Below are 13,465 nucleotides of genomic sequence, written 5' to 3' on the forward strand. Positions count from 1 at the left end.
GCTCAAAAAGAATGTATAAATTGGCCTCTAAGGGAATGAAGGTCCAAGCAACAAAAAATAGGCTGCTATATGGTGCATCAAGTGCCATTAAATAATTTTATATTGATGCAATATACTTCAGCATCTCAAATACACACACACACACACACACACACACACACACACACACAAACACACACACAGCAACAGAGCTGCTGGAAGGTACAAATCTGCCTATACAATTAACTATAATGCTGAGTTTTCAACAGCAAGAAAGAGGTTACTCTGGTTTCCTTCTGTGTCACGTTGAGGTAGTTGAGCTTTTTCATTCCTCTGCTCAACTCATGGCTTCCAACTCTACAATTCGCCCTCAATGACAAATGCTGATTTCAGTGCTGTTTGCTCAGAAAAAGATACTGGCAAGCCACAGTCTTTTCCAATGACAGCCATACCCGAGCTTTCACAACATTTTGTGTTGCAAAGGCCAAATTACAATGCGTGTGCTGGAGAAAGCCTAAATTTGTCTGGTACCTTTGCCCTTCTATTTGTGTGCTCGCATGTTAAAATCTCTTGGCCAGATTTTAAAAGCTGCACGTGACATCGGCAGCAGTGTCACAAAATCTAAAAAGCACTCTCTTCGAAACCCAGAATGCTAACTTAAAGCCAGTTTAAGGGCAATGGATGCACCAGAGCTAGACAACTGGCTCTGTCTAGTAGAGGCTTCCTGTCAATATAGACCATACCATACCATACATTTAAAATACAGAACTTCCCCCAAAGAATCCTGGGAACTGTAGTTCCCTCTCACAAATCCCAGCACCCTTAACAAAATAGTTTCTATAAATCTTTTTTTTGGGGGGTGGGTGGGAGTGTCCCACTTCTGACACCAGTGTAACACACCACTCCAATCTCTGGTGTGAGATTCCAGAAGTTCCAGGTGCTTACCCTAGTGTTGCCCAGGTGTTTCCTTTTGGAAATGAGGAACAGCAGAGACTCTACAATATACAGTTTATTTACACATATATACAGCCTGAGCCTACAATGGAGGGGGAGACTGAAGTTAGTGGCACATTGTTTCACCACTAGGTCTGCCTGGGAATTAAGATCAAGGTCAGAGGCCTTGCTCTCTCAATGCCATCTCAGGAGATTCTTATGGGCAGCATCATATACTCTCCCCAACTGAATATTGCAGTAGATATCTGAAATAGATATTATTGAAGTGTCATATATATGATGCTCAATTCTTTTCATGTGGCTCTTCCATGCCAATATTCTCCAAGTAGCCACTGCTGGTATATGTCTGAAACTCCCTGCTTGCATGCTGTCTTTAGTACAATCCACAACTCATTGTATGTGAAAAGCTGATCTGTATTAAAATCATAACTGGTAGAAAACTCTTTGATCACACTTCTGTGCTACCGATATAGCCAGCCCTTTCTGAACCAAAGCCTGTTCTGGCTTCCCCCACCCCCCACCATGGATCACACAAACACAAACTCTGATGTATTGGGTGTCTTTAATCCAAAATGGGGGGAAAGCAGAGCAAATAAATTTTTTTCCAGCAATGAGACACCACCAACAACAAAAATTAAAACATATTTTTTTTTACAAATTAAAATTTCATACAGTGTCTAAAATGCCACCTAAAAGCTAAACCTTTCTTTTAAAAAAAAGGGAAAGTGTGTGTTTTTAAAACACTAGTATGCCAGTGAAACAAACGTGGCAAAAGATATTCATTCATGGACTAAAGATATACAGAAAGAGGCAGAAAAAGGGATTGACCACCAGCATAATGAGGCAAAAGTTTATGTGAAGGAATACTTTCCTGCTTTTCTTCCCTAAGGTACAGGTAGAGTAAGACTCAAGAGAGCTTGACTTTAGACAAATGTGCCCAAGTCTGCAACACATGTCAATTCCCTCCTTCAAACTTCAGCTGAGACTTTTTGGTTTTCTAGGCAGAATTCCCATCATCATATTCCCAAATTAACATTTGTGCCATCTGGCTATTCAACACCCAAAGATGCTAAGGAATCCATCTAAAAAAGACTCATTTTTATGGTACTGTTTCTGTTTTTTCTTCACATATCAGAGTGTGCATGTGGCAGGTTCTGTCCCACATGAGCTCCAAGTTATATTCCAATGAGATGCAAATCTCAGATTTGAGCCTTTTGCTATGTGCTCCAAATAGTTGCAGTTTCCTGGTAAAGTAAAAGATCAGGATGGTTGTGAACAGCAACACAGAACAACGATGCAAGAGCCACAACAAAACAGCTGGGGTGGAGGATATGAGCCTGCAACCTTGCAGCATGAGATCTTTAGAACTGCATCAAGGTCTTAAGTTTTAACACTGCACAAGATGGTGTGGAAACTGGGCAACATGACATATTCTGATGTAGTGCTCCAGGAAGGCTGCATTAGTTATTGAAACAGATCAGTCATGAATGTCTCCACTCAACAAACACTTACTTTCCATCCCTCCCACCCACCCAAATAACCCTGAGATCATAACTGAATTCTGGGTGCTTCATAGACCCTCCCCACACACTACCCCTCAAAAATTCAAGGTAGAATACAGAAGTGGGTGGGCCTTCCTGCCTATACTTAACAATATCCATCCTATCACATTATTACATACAATCCACAAACACACAAGTGAGAGGAAGTCAATCCTGTGATTGCACAGTTAGAGGCAGAAGGCTTTCAGTTTAAGGAGCCCTATTGTACTTGGGACAATAACTTCCCAAACTGAATTTAAGGTCCATCAGCCAAGGAACAGTTCTTGATGTTAAATGAAGACCACAGTATCGTCAGTGCCTTTGTTTTCAGGTGGAATTCTTCAACAGCCCTGGCCTTTTGTTGTTGTCGTCGACACAAACTGAAAGCCTTTAGCTCTAAAACAACAACCGCTGTACTCAGCACAGGACTCCTATCTTGATTTCAGCTCTACAGTAGTTTTAAAAATATAGATTATATATATTTTATTTATATTATTAACCTTTAAATGGTGATCACAGGAATTTCAGTGTCTCTGAAGTAGAGAAAAAACCAAGGGGGGATGTTACTAAACAAACAAACAAAATCTGATTACCAGAAATATTTCCCTACAGGACCAGGGGCTGGGAAATAACATAAAAGTATGTTTTGTACATACAGCAGCTGTCTCCTGCTGGACCTCAGAAAGGTCAGAACCATGAGAGGCAGCTAAAAAAAAACTAGTCTGGTATAAAGATCTGAATTCCATGTGTTTGATATGACAGTCTTTATCTCCAATTTGTTTTAAAAAATATATAGATATAGTTATTGCTTTCACAACCACCAGGTTTGGCTCTACTGAATCCTCAGTGGGGGAGTGCTGTAGGTTCAGCGGGGTTTGCTTTCTTCCGCCTCTTCATAAGCAACGGGTTGGATGAATCTTCGATTTTCTTAATCTTGATTTGTTCATAATCCACTCTCATGGTAGCCAAGGCACTTGTCATCTCCTCCTACAAATGTGAGGTAGAGGAAACAAATTAACATCTGGCTAGCCAAATTATTCTAGCTTCAGGCATTACTGTCATCCAGAGGAAAGATCCTATTTGTAACTTAACAATGGGCACAAAAGCCAGCTTCCAAGTTCAGACTGTGGTAGAGTGAGGAGGGCCTTTAAGTATGCATATCTGGCATTACCTACTACAGTGGAACTTCGGTTTTCAAATGTAATCCATTGCGGAAGACCATTCAACTTCCAAAATGTTTGAAAACCAAGGATCAATGGGCAGTTGGCAAAATCCACTGGAAAAAAAGCAAAAACACGCAGCGGAAGCTTCCGGGTTTTTGGCATTCGGGTTCTGAATCGTTTGGCTTCCGAGATGCTCAAAAACCGAGGTTCCACTGTACAGGCTAGGAGTGGCTTGCAGCACTGATGGACAGGCTCACAATCACTTACACCTGGAGTTGCGTAACCTTCATCCATGCTGCTTAGCAGTGTGTGAGATGAAACTTGCAGACAACTTACCTTAACGTCCTCCCAAAGATCTTTCTCTTCTTTCAAAACTCTGCTAGTGTGCAGTGGGGTTTGTGGCACTTGCATTGATTGCTGCAGAGGGAAGACAAATGGAGCTTTAGTCTAGTGGTTGGGGAGCCTCCGGCCTGGGAAACTCTCTTTCCAGTCCTTGGGACATGCCAAGACTTCTTCTGTCCTTTTTTGACTGGCTGGGTGGTGATCATGCCCCTTGCCTGATCGGATGTAGCGGTGTGTGTACTGTAGAAGCCTCTGACTTCTGCATGGCTGGAATACAGCCTCCACCCAGTGCTCTGCCCACTTTCCCCTCTGCCCCCATCCACTTTTGCCTCTCTTCTCTCTCCCCTGCCCCCTTACTGGTATGCAGCTGCAGGAGTTTTCTCACAATGGAACTGGCGCTTGAGCTGAAAAATGTTTCCGCTCTATCTATAAAGCTACCTCAGACTCCCTGCACTCATGTTTCTCAGCCTAGGCTTCTGCGCCAGTTTTTCTTCCTGAGAAATGACAGGTGGATTCTTACCATGATCCAAGGGTGATTCATGAACTCCATTATAGTCATTCGCTGGGTTGGATCCGTCTTCAGCAAATTCCGGATCAGCTGCTTAACTGAAGGTGGAGGAAAGGCAACAGCATTAACAACAACACACACTGTGTCTCGCCACCTCATTCCAAAGCTCTCCTCAGATGTTGCAGAAATCCTGAAGCTTGCACGGCAAAAGGAGAGACAATGTACACAAAGGGATGGGTCTATTTTAAGGAGAACATGCTTTGACTCATATAAAAACCTGAAGGGACTTCTCCTGAGCAAATAAGTTGCTTGTGGAGATAACACATGAAAAGTACTCTGAGGACTCTTAATACTAATTAATTTTAGTACATATGATGAGTAATGTACTTGAAAGCATTGTCATGTGTGACATTGTGGGGCCTGGCCTTTTTTGGGGGGTGCAGTGTTTATTTTTATTCATTTTCCCACTCTCCATGTTGCAACCTTTTAATATCATGCATGCACAAGATAACAAAGGGAGTGGGGAGAGTCAATCTGGCCATGGGCTGTTAGGGTGTGGAGGTCCAGGGGGAACCCTCACCTTGCCAAAGCCTCCAAACACAGGAGCAGAATCCCGTAGGGGAAGGAAGGAAAAGGAAGAAGAGAAAGGCAGGGCAAAGGAAAAGCAGAAGCTGTTATGTACTGAAGTTCTCACCCTGGGCCAGCAGGGGGATACTGTAAATAGTTATGTAAATAAGAGATCGAAAGTGACGTTCAGTGATTGGATAGTTTTAGAAAATTGTTACAGTTACGTTGTACTGGAGCTCTATATAAGCAGGCTGACTGAACCCTTCAGTTCAGTTCTGTTCTGGCCTTTGAATAAACAAGAGCTGTTTGAAGAATCGTTGTGTTGTCTGATATGTTCACCCACAACTTAACAGAAGCCATGCTATGGGGGCAGCAGGCACTTTTCTTCCCTGGCAGCAAAACTCTCCAGTTATGGTGGCCCAGAACAATTTCTCTGAACCAGAGCAAGGCCTCCTCTTGAGCCATAGCTTAGTCATGAGTAAAAAGGCCACTCATGAAAGGCAAGAGAGCCAAGGAATGAATAAGGTTAGTGCAGGGGTGGGTAATGTTGGGGGTTGTATTCCAACAACATCTGGAAGGCTACAGGTTAGCCAACCCTAGCCCAGAGAATCACATTTTTTCAGGTTTTGAAATCCCATTTTCCCTTTCAGAGGAGAATAGCAGCTTCTGTTCACAAACATTTACCTTCCTCAGATACTTCTGACCACTCTGGGTTGGGAAATTCGTACTGACCCATCCGGATCCGTTTCTTCATGCCCGGAGAAATGGCCAGACCATGGTTGGAATAGAAAGGGGGGTACCCGCACAACCTGGGCAAAAGAGAAAAATAGAGAAATGACATGTAGAAGAGAAGTCCATTTTGAATGCCAAACTGATCTGATGTGCTTCCCCCCCCAAAATGGTATCATTTTTATTGTTTGTACTATAAAAGGCTGTCAGGTAAGAGAGTCCACTACAGCAGTGGGGAACCTCTAGCCTAAGGCTCTAAGTTAGGTTTGCTAGGCCTCTCTCTGCCTTAGGCCTGTGAGGCCATTTTTGGCAAACCACGCCTATCTGTCAGTCACTTGGCATCTGTTATCTCCAATCTAAACAATACAGTGCTAAGATGAGAGATAACTCTGTGCTCACTCTCTGAACAGGAAGTTGTCAAAGGGCTGGCAGCATTTTCCTGATCTTCCACCTTAGTGCTGTGAGACCACAGTCCTAACGTCAGAGAGAACACCCTGCTCCTGCTGTTTACTATCAAAGAGCAAACAGTGACTTATCTCTGATCTTTATGCTTATTGGACCTGGGGAATCATCTCTGTAGTTCCACTGTACTTCCAGGCACAGTGCAACACTGGGAAACTAGCCCTGACCCACAGCTCATATTGGAGAGAAAGGCTGAGGTCCCTCTTGTTACACTTGTTGACAGAAAGCAATGGAGCACTCCCCATGGCAAACATGGAAAGCTGAATTGTGAACTTTTGTGAACCTGGATGATGAAGGGCCCTGGGGAGACAGGTTAAGGGCACAGCTGTGCTATACAGGGAGCAGCAAGAAAGCACCAGCACCAGTGGGATAAGGAAACATGTTGTCTTGTACACATTTGTTTAGCATGTTTCCTGCCCTTCTCTTCAGCACAAATGCGCTCCAAGCAGCAAACTAACTAAAAGGACATTAGGAAAAACAGGTTCCAAGGTACTTTCAATGTTAAAACCACTCTGAGGTGTGGCATGCTGCAAACCACCTGCCTAAATCAGGGGTGCCCAAACTTTTTTCAAAGAAGGCCAGATTTGATGACGTGAACATGTGTGAGGGCCGACCAAAGTCGTTGAGCTTTTTTTTTAGGATTGAAATTGCTGAGCTTTATTAGGATTTTACCCCAGGACATATGCTGCCACGGGGGCCAGATTAAATCGACCGACAGGCCAGATTAGGCCCCCGAAACGGACTTTGGATATGCCTGGCCTAAATCCTATGAGCCATTGTCTCAGTGCATTAGTAGCTCATCAACTGGGACAAACATTTTAGCAATGACTCAGCATATAAAACAAGCAGTGCTCCAAGTACAGCGTAATCATATCACATGTGCATGTTTCTTGCACGAATTCAGTTGCAAAAGCTTGGCTCCAGCAGCAACAGCCTTCCTAGCACAGTTGCAGGAAAGACTAAGGCAGAAGGGAGGAGGGAGGCAGACAGAGAGAGATGCAGACAGAAGAAAATGGGTGGAATGAAACTGCAGCTTCTGCCTGCCTCTCTCCTCCTTTCTGCTGGCATGAGAACTGGATTCCTTCTTCCTCTGCCTCCACTGCTTTGCAGTCAAGGGAGGCAGGGTATCTTCTTCCTCTGGCAGCGGCCTTGGAAAATATTCCCAATTTCATTTTCCCCACAATCAATGCATCCAATTTTATTTCTACCGCCTAGGGCTTGTTCCTAAAGTGTGTGGAATCAGCCAGCATAATCTGTGCTTTTTTCCTTGATATTGACAAAGGATCTTCCTCAATGACTCAATAAACAGAACATGCCGGAAGCACAGCCCTTCCCAGTTAACTGGCTGAAGAATATCCCAGAAGAAGACTGAACATCCCTAACTTTGGAACTTTATTGAATCCTGCCAGGAGCAAGTACACACAGAGGAGAATATACAAAGCAACTAACTGTGCCGTGCAGTACAGTGCAGAAGAATAGACTTACAAAATATACATGATGACACCAAGGGACCACATATCGCAGGACTTATCATATTTCTCTGGGCCTAGTACTTCTGGAGCTAAAGGAGATGAAAACAAAATGCAAAGTCAACTTTGTCAAACATGCTATCAGTACAACTTTGTCACATGCTATCAGTACAATTTTCAGACATTTACACTTCAAGAGGACAGGCTGTCCCCCTCTCTGGGGAGCTTATTACCCTTGGAACTGTGCCTGGAGTACACTTGCAAAATAATATGCTGTTTGGAAACAGTTTACCTGGCACTTGATATTAGTTCTCACTTCATGGGAAAACCTCTGACACCAAGGCTGTTTGCCATAGAACATTTATAAAACTGCCAGCGAAGGACATTAAAGGGTCCCAGAAAAGTACTGTATTGGCCCGAATATAAGCTGCACATTTGAAATTGGAGGGCGGAGGGGAAAAGAAAAAATACCCGAATATAAGTGGCTCCCTTCCTCGTTGCTTCTGGCTGCATACTGGGGGGGTGGGAAGCCACGCTGCATTGCTGGCAGCTTTTCCCCTTCCTCGCTCTCTCCCTTCCTGGCCTTGGGGGAGAGGACGGGGGATTACATGTGGGGCGGGCACCGCTTTGCCACGCTCCTGCTGCTGTTTGCCTCACACTCCTGGCTGCATACTGTAAGGTCGCGAATATAAGCCGCACTTTAACTTTTCAAGGTCGGAATTTGGGGGGAAAGTGAGACTTATATTCGGGCCAATACGGCGTTTAAAAGTGACCAGAGGTCTTAGCCTTTGAAACTGAACAATGCGTTGCTTTTCTCTCTTCCATTTAAAAATGGACCAGGACTAAATCCCCAAACATAATAATAATAATAATAATAATAATAATAATAATAATAATAATTTCCCAACTTTTTCCCAGGACAGAAACTGTTATAGGATGAGAGGGATCACCTGCACAACCTCAATCTGATCGCCACATGATAGTGACACCTGTGTTGGCTGCTTTTGTTAAAGGTTTCACCCTGTGCCGATCCCTTTTCTTTCCAGAATACTAAGTAGGCAGCACAAGCAATCTATTGGAAGCACATAGAGACCAGCTTCTGAAGCATGCTCACCTGTTTGCCCAATCAGCTGCAGCCCAGTGCTGAGGTTTTAAACTTGAGAGAGATGCCATTTAGTTTAAATGATGTAGCAAATGAAATAAAATGATTGGGCTGCTTGCTTGAAAATCTTGAAAAACCCATCCCTGCTCTTATTACAAAATGCAACAGCAGTGTACATGTGCCCTGAAGCTCACCATTACTATTTCTATGAAAAAGAGAGGTGCTGGAGGTTGCAATTCTTATGTCTCAGAAGCGGGTGATGCTCTCCAATGGTTTACTTACCCACATAGTATGGTGTGTAGCATGGTGTAGCTAGAGAGTTATGTGTGGTGGTTTCTTTAGCAAATCCAAAGTCGGTGAGTTTTAATACAGCGTTGGGCCTTTTTGAGGTGTATAGGAGGTTTTCTGGCTGCAAGACATAATAAGCAAAACCAGCTTAAGAGAAAACTATATTTTGCACCACCTTGCAGACCCTAGGCTGGGCACATGGTAAGAACTAATGATCCGGAGTCCATTAACCTTTGCTTATTGATTTATACCATTTCCTCATGCATCTGCAGTAAAAATTACTCCCAAGGAAGCCTAACAGTCATTTCAAAGACAGTAGAAAAGTGAAGCACAGCTATGAATAAAAAACAGGAACAGACTAAAACACAACAGCATTAACAGGGGCAAGTGAAAACTATCCAAATGAAATTTTTTAAAGACCTGGGGGAATGAAAACAGTCTTTTCCTGGTGCTAGAAAGGCATGATAGTGACAGACAAGTATCCCCAACTGAAAGGGCCCTCTTAATAGCTGCAATTATGCGGATGCTATTACACATCTGTGTACATTAGGTATATGATCCAGATTATATTGACAATGTCCCATAATGCTGAGTTTATCTGCAGTTTATATATGCATGATGCATTTTATATTTGCAAGGTCAAAGCTTCAGAGAGTCTTTTACAGCAGACACTAGGACATTAGAGGAATTTATAAAGGAACAGAGGAATTAAACACATATTTACAGGGGAAATGGTGGCATTGCCAATTTACCCTCCAAGATTAAATAAATACCTGAAGTAAACATAGTCTCTGAACTCTTTATAAGTGTTGGCCACAAGGCTCTTGACCAGTTTATTGAAATGCAACGTTCCCTAGCCCATTTGTTCAGCGAATGAAATGTTATGTAATGTTTATTAGCACAAAGCTTAGGGTTGTGAACTTTTGGTGGGCAAGAGTTCAGCCACGAAGGGAGTAGGCAGCATTACAGAGAGTTTTCGATTTTGACCTCTAACCATGTTTTAGTGTTAAATGGATGAGCCTCATTGAAAAACCGCTACACATACCTGTTGAAGTCCTCCAGCTGCTTCCCTGTGGCTCATTCAGGCTCAACCACAGACTGCTAAACTATGGTTTTGCCTTAGGTGGGAACATGGTCGGTATGTAAAAATCTTTGGGTCTATGCAAGTGGCATGTTAATGGAGTGTGTGTGTGTATTTGAATTTGAGTATTGCAAATGTTTCTCTCTCTCTCTCCCTCTCTCTCTCTCTCTGTGTGTGTGTAGTAGTTGTAGTAGTAGTAGTAGTAGTAGTAGTAGTAATAGTAGTAGTAGCAGTAGCAGCAAGAGTAAACCAGAATGTGAACGGCTTAGATTGAGAAGATATATGGGGGAGGGAACCTAAAACTACCCTTCACACTTGAGAGTGTATACCCGCCCACATCTCAACTTCTATCAGTGTATGCAAGTATATATTTTGTTTCAGAAAGCATAAAATGATCAACATATACTTGAATATTAATAATATAGTTCAAGATCCACAGCAGGCATGTGTGTGCATTGGAGAGAGCCAATATGTATCTAGAGCTCTGTTTTCACTATTCACAGCTGCAGATTATGACGCCAAACAACCAGATCCCTGTTCAGGGGTGTGTGTGTGTGGGTGGGTGGGTGTTATTTTTTAGATGTTTCAGCAGTGGTGCAGTGAAACCAAGGCTCGAGTTGTCCACATTAATACCACCTTTCTTGATATTCTTTATCTAAATAATATGCACCTGTTCCTGCATCTCCATAATAGAGAAGAGCCAAAAAGAACAAGACTAAAAATACGGTTCCATAGACTTTGAGGACTTGAAATTTCGTCACTTAGGAGAGAAAGAATGTGCTGGCAGGTGATGTAGAATTATGTAACAGGCAGGGAAAGGGAAACATTTTTAAGCCCATCCTATTGCCTCAGGGGCAGTGGATTATAATTACAGCAATTGGATTTTTCCAGCCTCGTCCTAAATCTAACAAAGAATCTACCTTTTATTTTTAAAAAAATGCTCGGGAGCCCCTTCTGTTAACAAGGATTCTTAGTCCAAATATCCTGGGGGGTAGGTTCTAGACAAAAGGAATCACCTAACCAAATTAGCATTCTTCCAGGAATTCATTAGCTTTTCCTTACCATGCTGAGCTGCACAATTGCTATTCTTCAGTGTGGTTGCATTCTAGACTTTGTTCATGTGTCCCTGCTTAGCTGAAAACCACATCCAGAGAAGATTCTTCCAGAGCACCTGCCTACATGAACCTAGTGCAATTACACTGGAGCTATTAATTTTACCCACAATCTCTTCAGGAATTAAACTGGGGTTGCTCTGATTTAAATATGCTACCCTTGCTTTGCCCTCTCTGTTAACATGACAAGCGAGCAAGGGCTGCCTATTTAAACTAGCACAGACAAACATGTGCCCTCACCATCCACTCATAAAGCATGGGTGGCGCTGTGGTCTAAACCACTGAGCCTCTTGGGCTTGCCGATCGGAAGGTCAGCAGTTCAAATCCCTGTGACGGGGTGAGCTCCTATTGCTCTGTCCCAGCTCCTGCCAACCTAGCAGTTTGAAAGCACACCAGTGCAAGTAGATAAATAGGTACCACTGCGGTGGAAAGGTAAACAGTGTTTCTGTGCGCTCTGGTTCTGTCACAGTGTCCCGTTGCACCAGAAGCGGTTTAGTCATGCTAGCCACATGACCCGGAATGCTGTCTGCACACAAACGCCAGCTCCCTCGGCCTGAAAGCAAGATTAGCGCCGCAACCCCATAGTTGCCTTTGACTGGACTTAACCGTCCAGGGGTCCTTTACCTTAAGCATTAATTTCTGTATATGTGAACAACTGCTTGTGAATAGTCACAAGGAGTCTCGTTTGATAGAGCATCTAGGTGCAGTTTATAATGCACAGGGCACCTGTTCACAGATGCCCACACTCAACGTACAGACACTGGAGGCGGGGCCAGAAGGCATCCCATTCTGCCCTTCATGAGTTAGCATGAAAGGGGATTATGTAGGCATTCAAATAGGTTCCATTAACTTTCACAGTTCATGCTGGGTTGAGATGCAGCAGGGCAGGTCTCTCTTGACCAGAACAATTGAGTAGGGCAAGAGGATAAGAGTGTTCTACAGCACTCTCTACCAATGGCTGCCAGTACTGGTCAGTGAGAGGATGAAGGGGTTCCTCTTTCAGAGACCAACACAGGGGGAAGGGTGGGTGGGTTTGAATCTACATCTTCTTGGGATGCTTTCAAATCATAAAAATAAAGGAATATTTCCTCCTTTGCTGGCAAACACTGCTGATATCAGAGGTAGGTAGTATTTGCTTTGTGCCACTGTTTGGTTCAATTAAGTTTTAGACCTCCTAAATCAAATTTAGTACTATTTCAGAAGCCATCTGCTGCTGGCATTTTACTGCTGGTACCACAATGAATTATACTCATCACGTGAAGTGTAAGGATTGGTTGCAATGAAATAATTCAATCTTATTCCCACCAAACCACTACACATGCATGACCCCAGATTTTTAGGGTCAAACTGGACATGCAATTATTTGACATAACAAATCAGACATGACATTTGGCTTTCCAGAATTTCCCCCTAATAAATAGCCAGTGTATTGGGGAGAGCCAAACTGGGCTCAAGACATGTAAGGAAAGGGGGAATTAACTCTTTGCTCCTGCCATGGCGCTTGTCCCAATCTCCCAGTCCCCCAGTGCCTTCTATTTGCAACCAGAAGAAAGCTCACATTGGCATAACAATGAATTTCAGGAGCTGGGAGGCTAGAGCAATTTGAATAAGAACCATGGCAGGGGCAAATAGTTAAATCCTCCTCCTTACCATTGTCCTAATCAGGACGCCTTTTGCCATGTTGGTTATGCACTGAAAATCACCACCACACAAGGCCAAGTGATATGAACAGCATTGTGTCTGGACCTGAGGGACACCTTCATTTGGTCAGAGTCTTTGGAAGTAGTAGTCTTGTGTGGACCACATCCTGGAAGTCAGAAAACCATCAGTCGAGGTTGATGGAAGTCCTAGGCTGTGATAGCCAAAGGTTTGTTATGTTGTTTAAAATGGGATGTTATGTTTGGGAAAGATGTGTAAAAACCAATAAAAATTATATTAAAAAGAAGAAGAGTACCTTAACATCCCGGTGTGCAATGTTGATTGAGTGTAAATACTGAATGGCTTCTCCGATGCTCTTCATTATTTCAGACGCCTCTGGGGAAGATAAGAAAACAAAGCGGGTCATTTTACTCTGCAGCCAAAGAGGCAACCACCACCTAATACCCAGATTACAAGGAGTTAGAGGGAACAGACAACAACAGTCAGGTTTCAAAGCAGAAACAAATGTG

The 13,465-nt window shown here is 43.2% G+C and overlaps 1 protein-coding gene across 1 annotated transcript in view; it reads right to left on the reverse strand.

Moving 5' to 3' along the window:
• Positions 1-1,476: 1,476 nt before the first annotated feature.
• Positions 1,477-13,465, reverse strand: part of MAPKAPK2 (MAPK activated protein kinase 2) — an 86,937-nt gene continuing 74,948 nt past the window's right edge. Inside the window, exons 4-10 of the mRNA XM_083745606.1 lie at positions 13,252-13,331; positions 9,099-9,225; positions 7,731-7,806; positions 5,739-5,863; positions 4,500-4,585; positions 3,974-4,054; positions 1,477-3,461 (exon numbers count right to left, since the gene is read on the reverse strand). Coding sequence (XP_083601732.1) covers positions 3,318-3,461; positions 3,974-4,054; positions 4,500-4,585; positions 5,739-5,863; positions 7,731-7,806; positions 9,099-9,225; positions 13,252-13,331 — 719 coding nt within the window. The 3' untranslated portion in view covers positions 1,477-3,317. The remainder of the gene's footprint in view (positions 3,462-3,973; positions 4,055-4,499; positions 4,586-5,738; positions 5,864-7,730; positions 7,807-9,098; positions 9,226-13,251; positions 13,332-13,465) is intronic.

This window comes from Podarcis gaigeae (assembly GCF_964106915.1).
Source record: "Podarcis gaigeae genome assembly, chromosome: 6".
NCBI lineage: Eukaryota > Metazoa > Chordata > Lepidosauria > Squamata > Lacertidae > Podarcis > Podarcis gaigeae.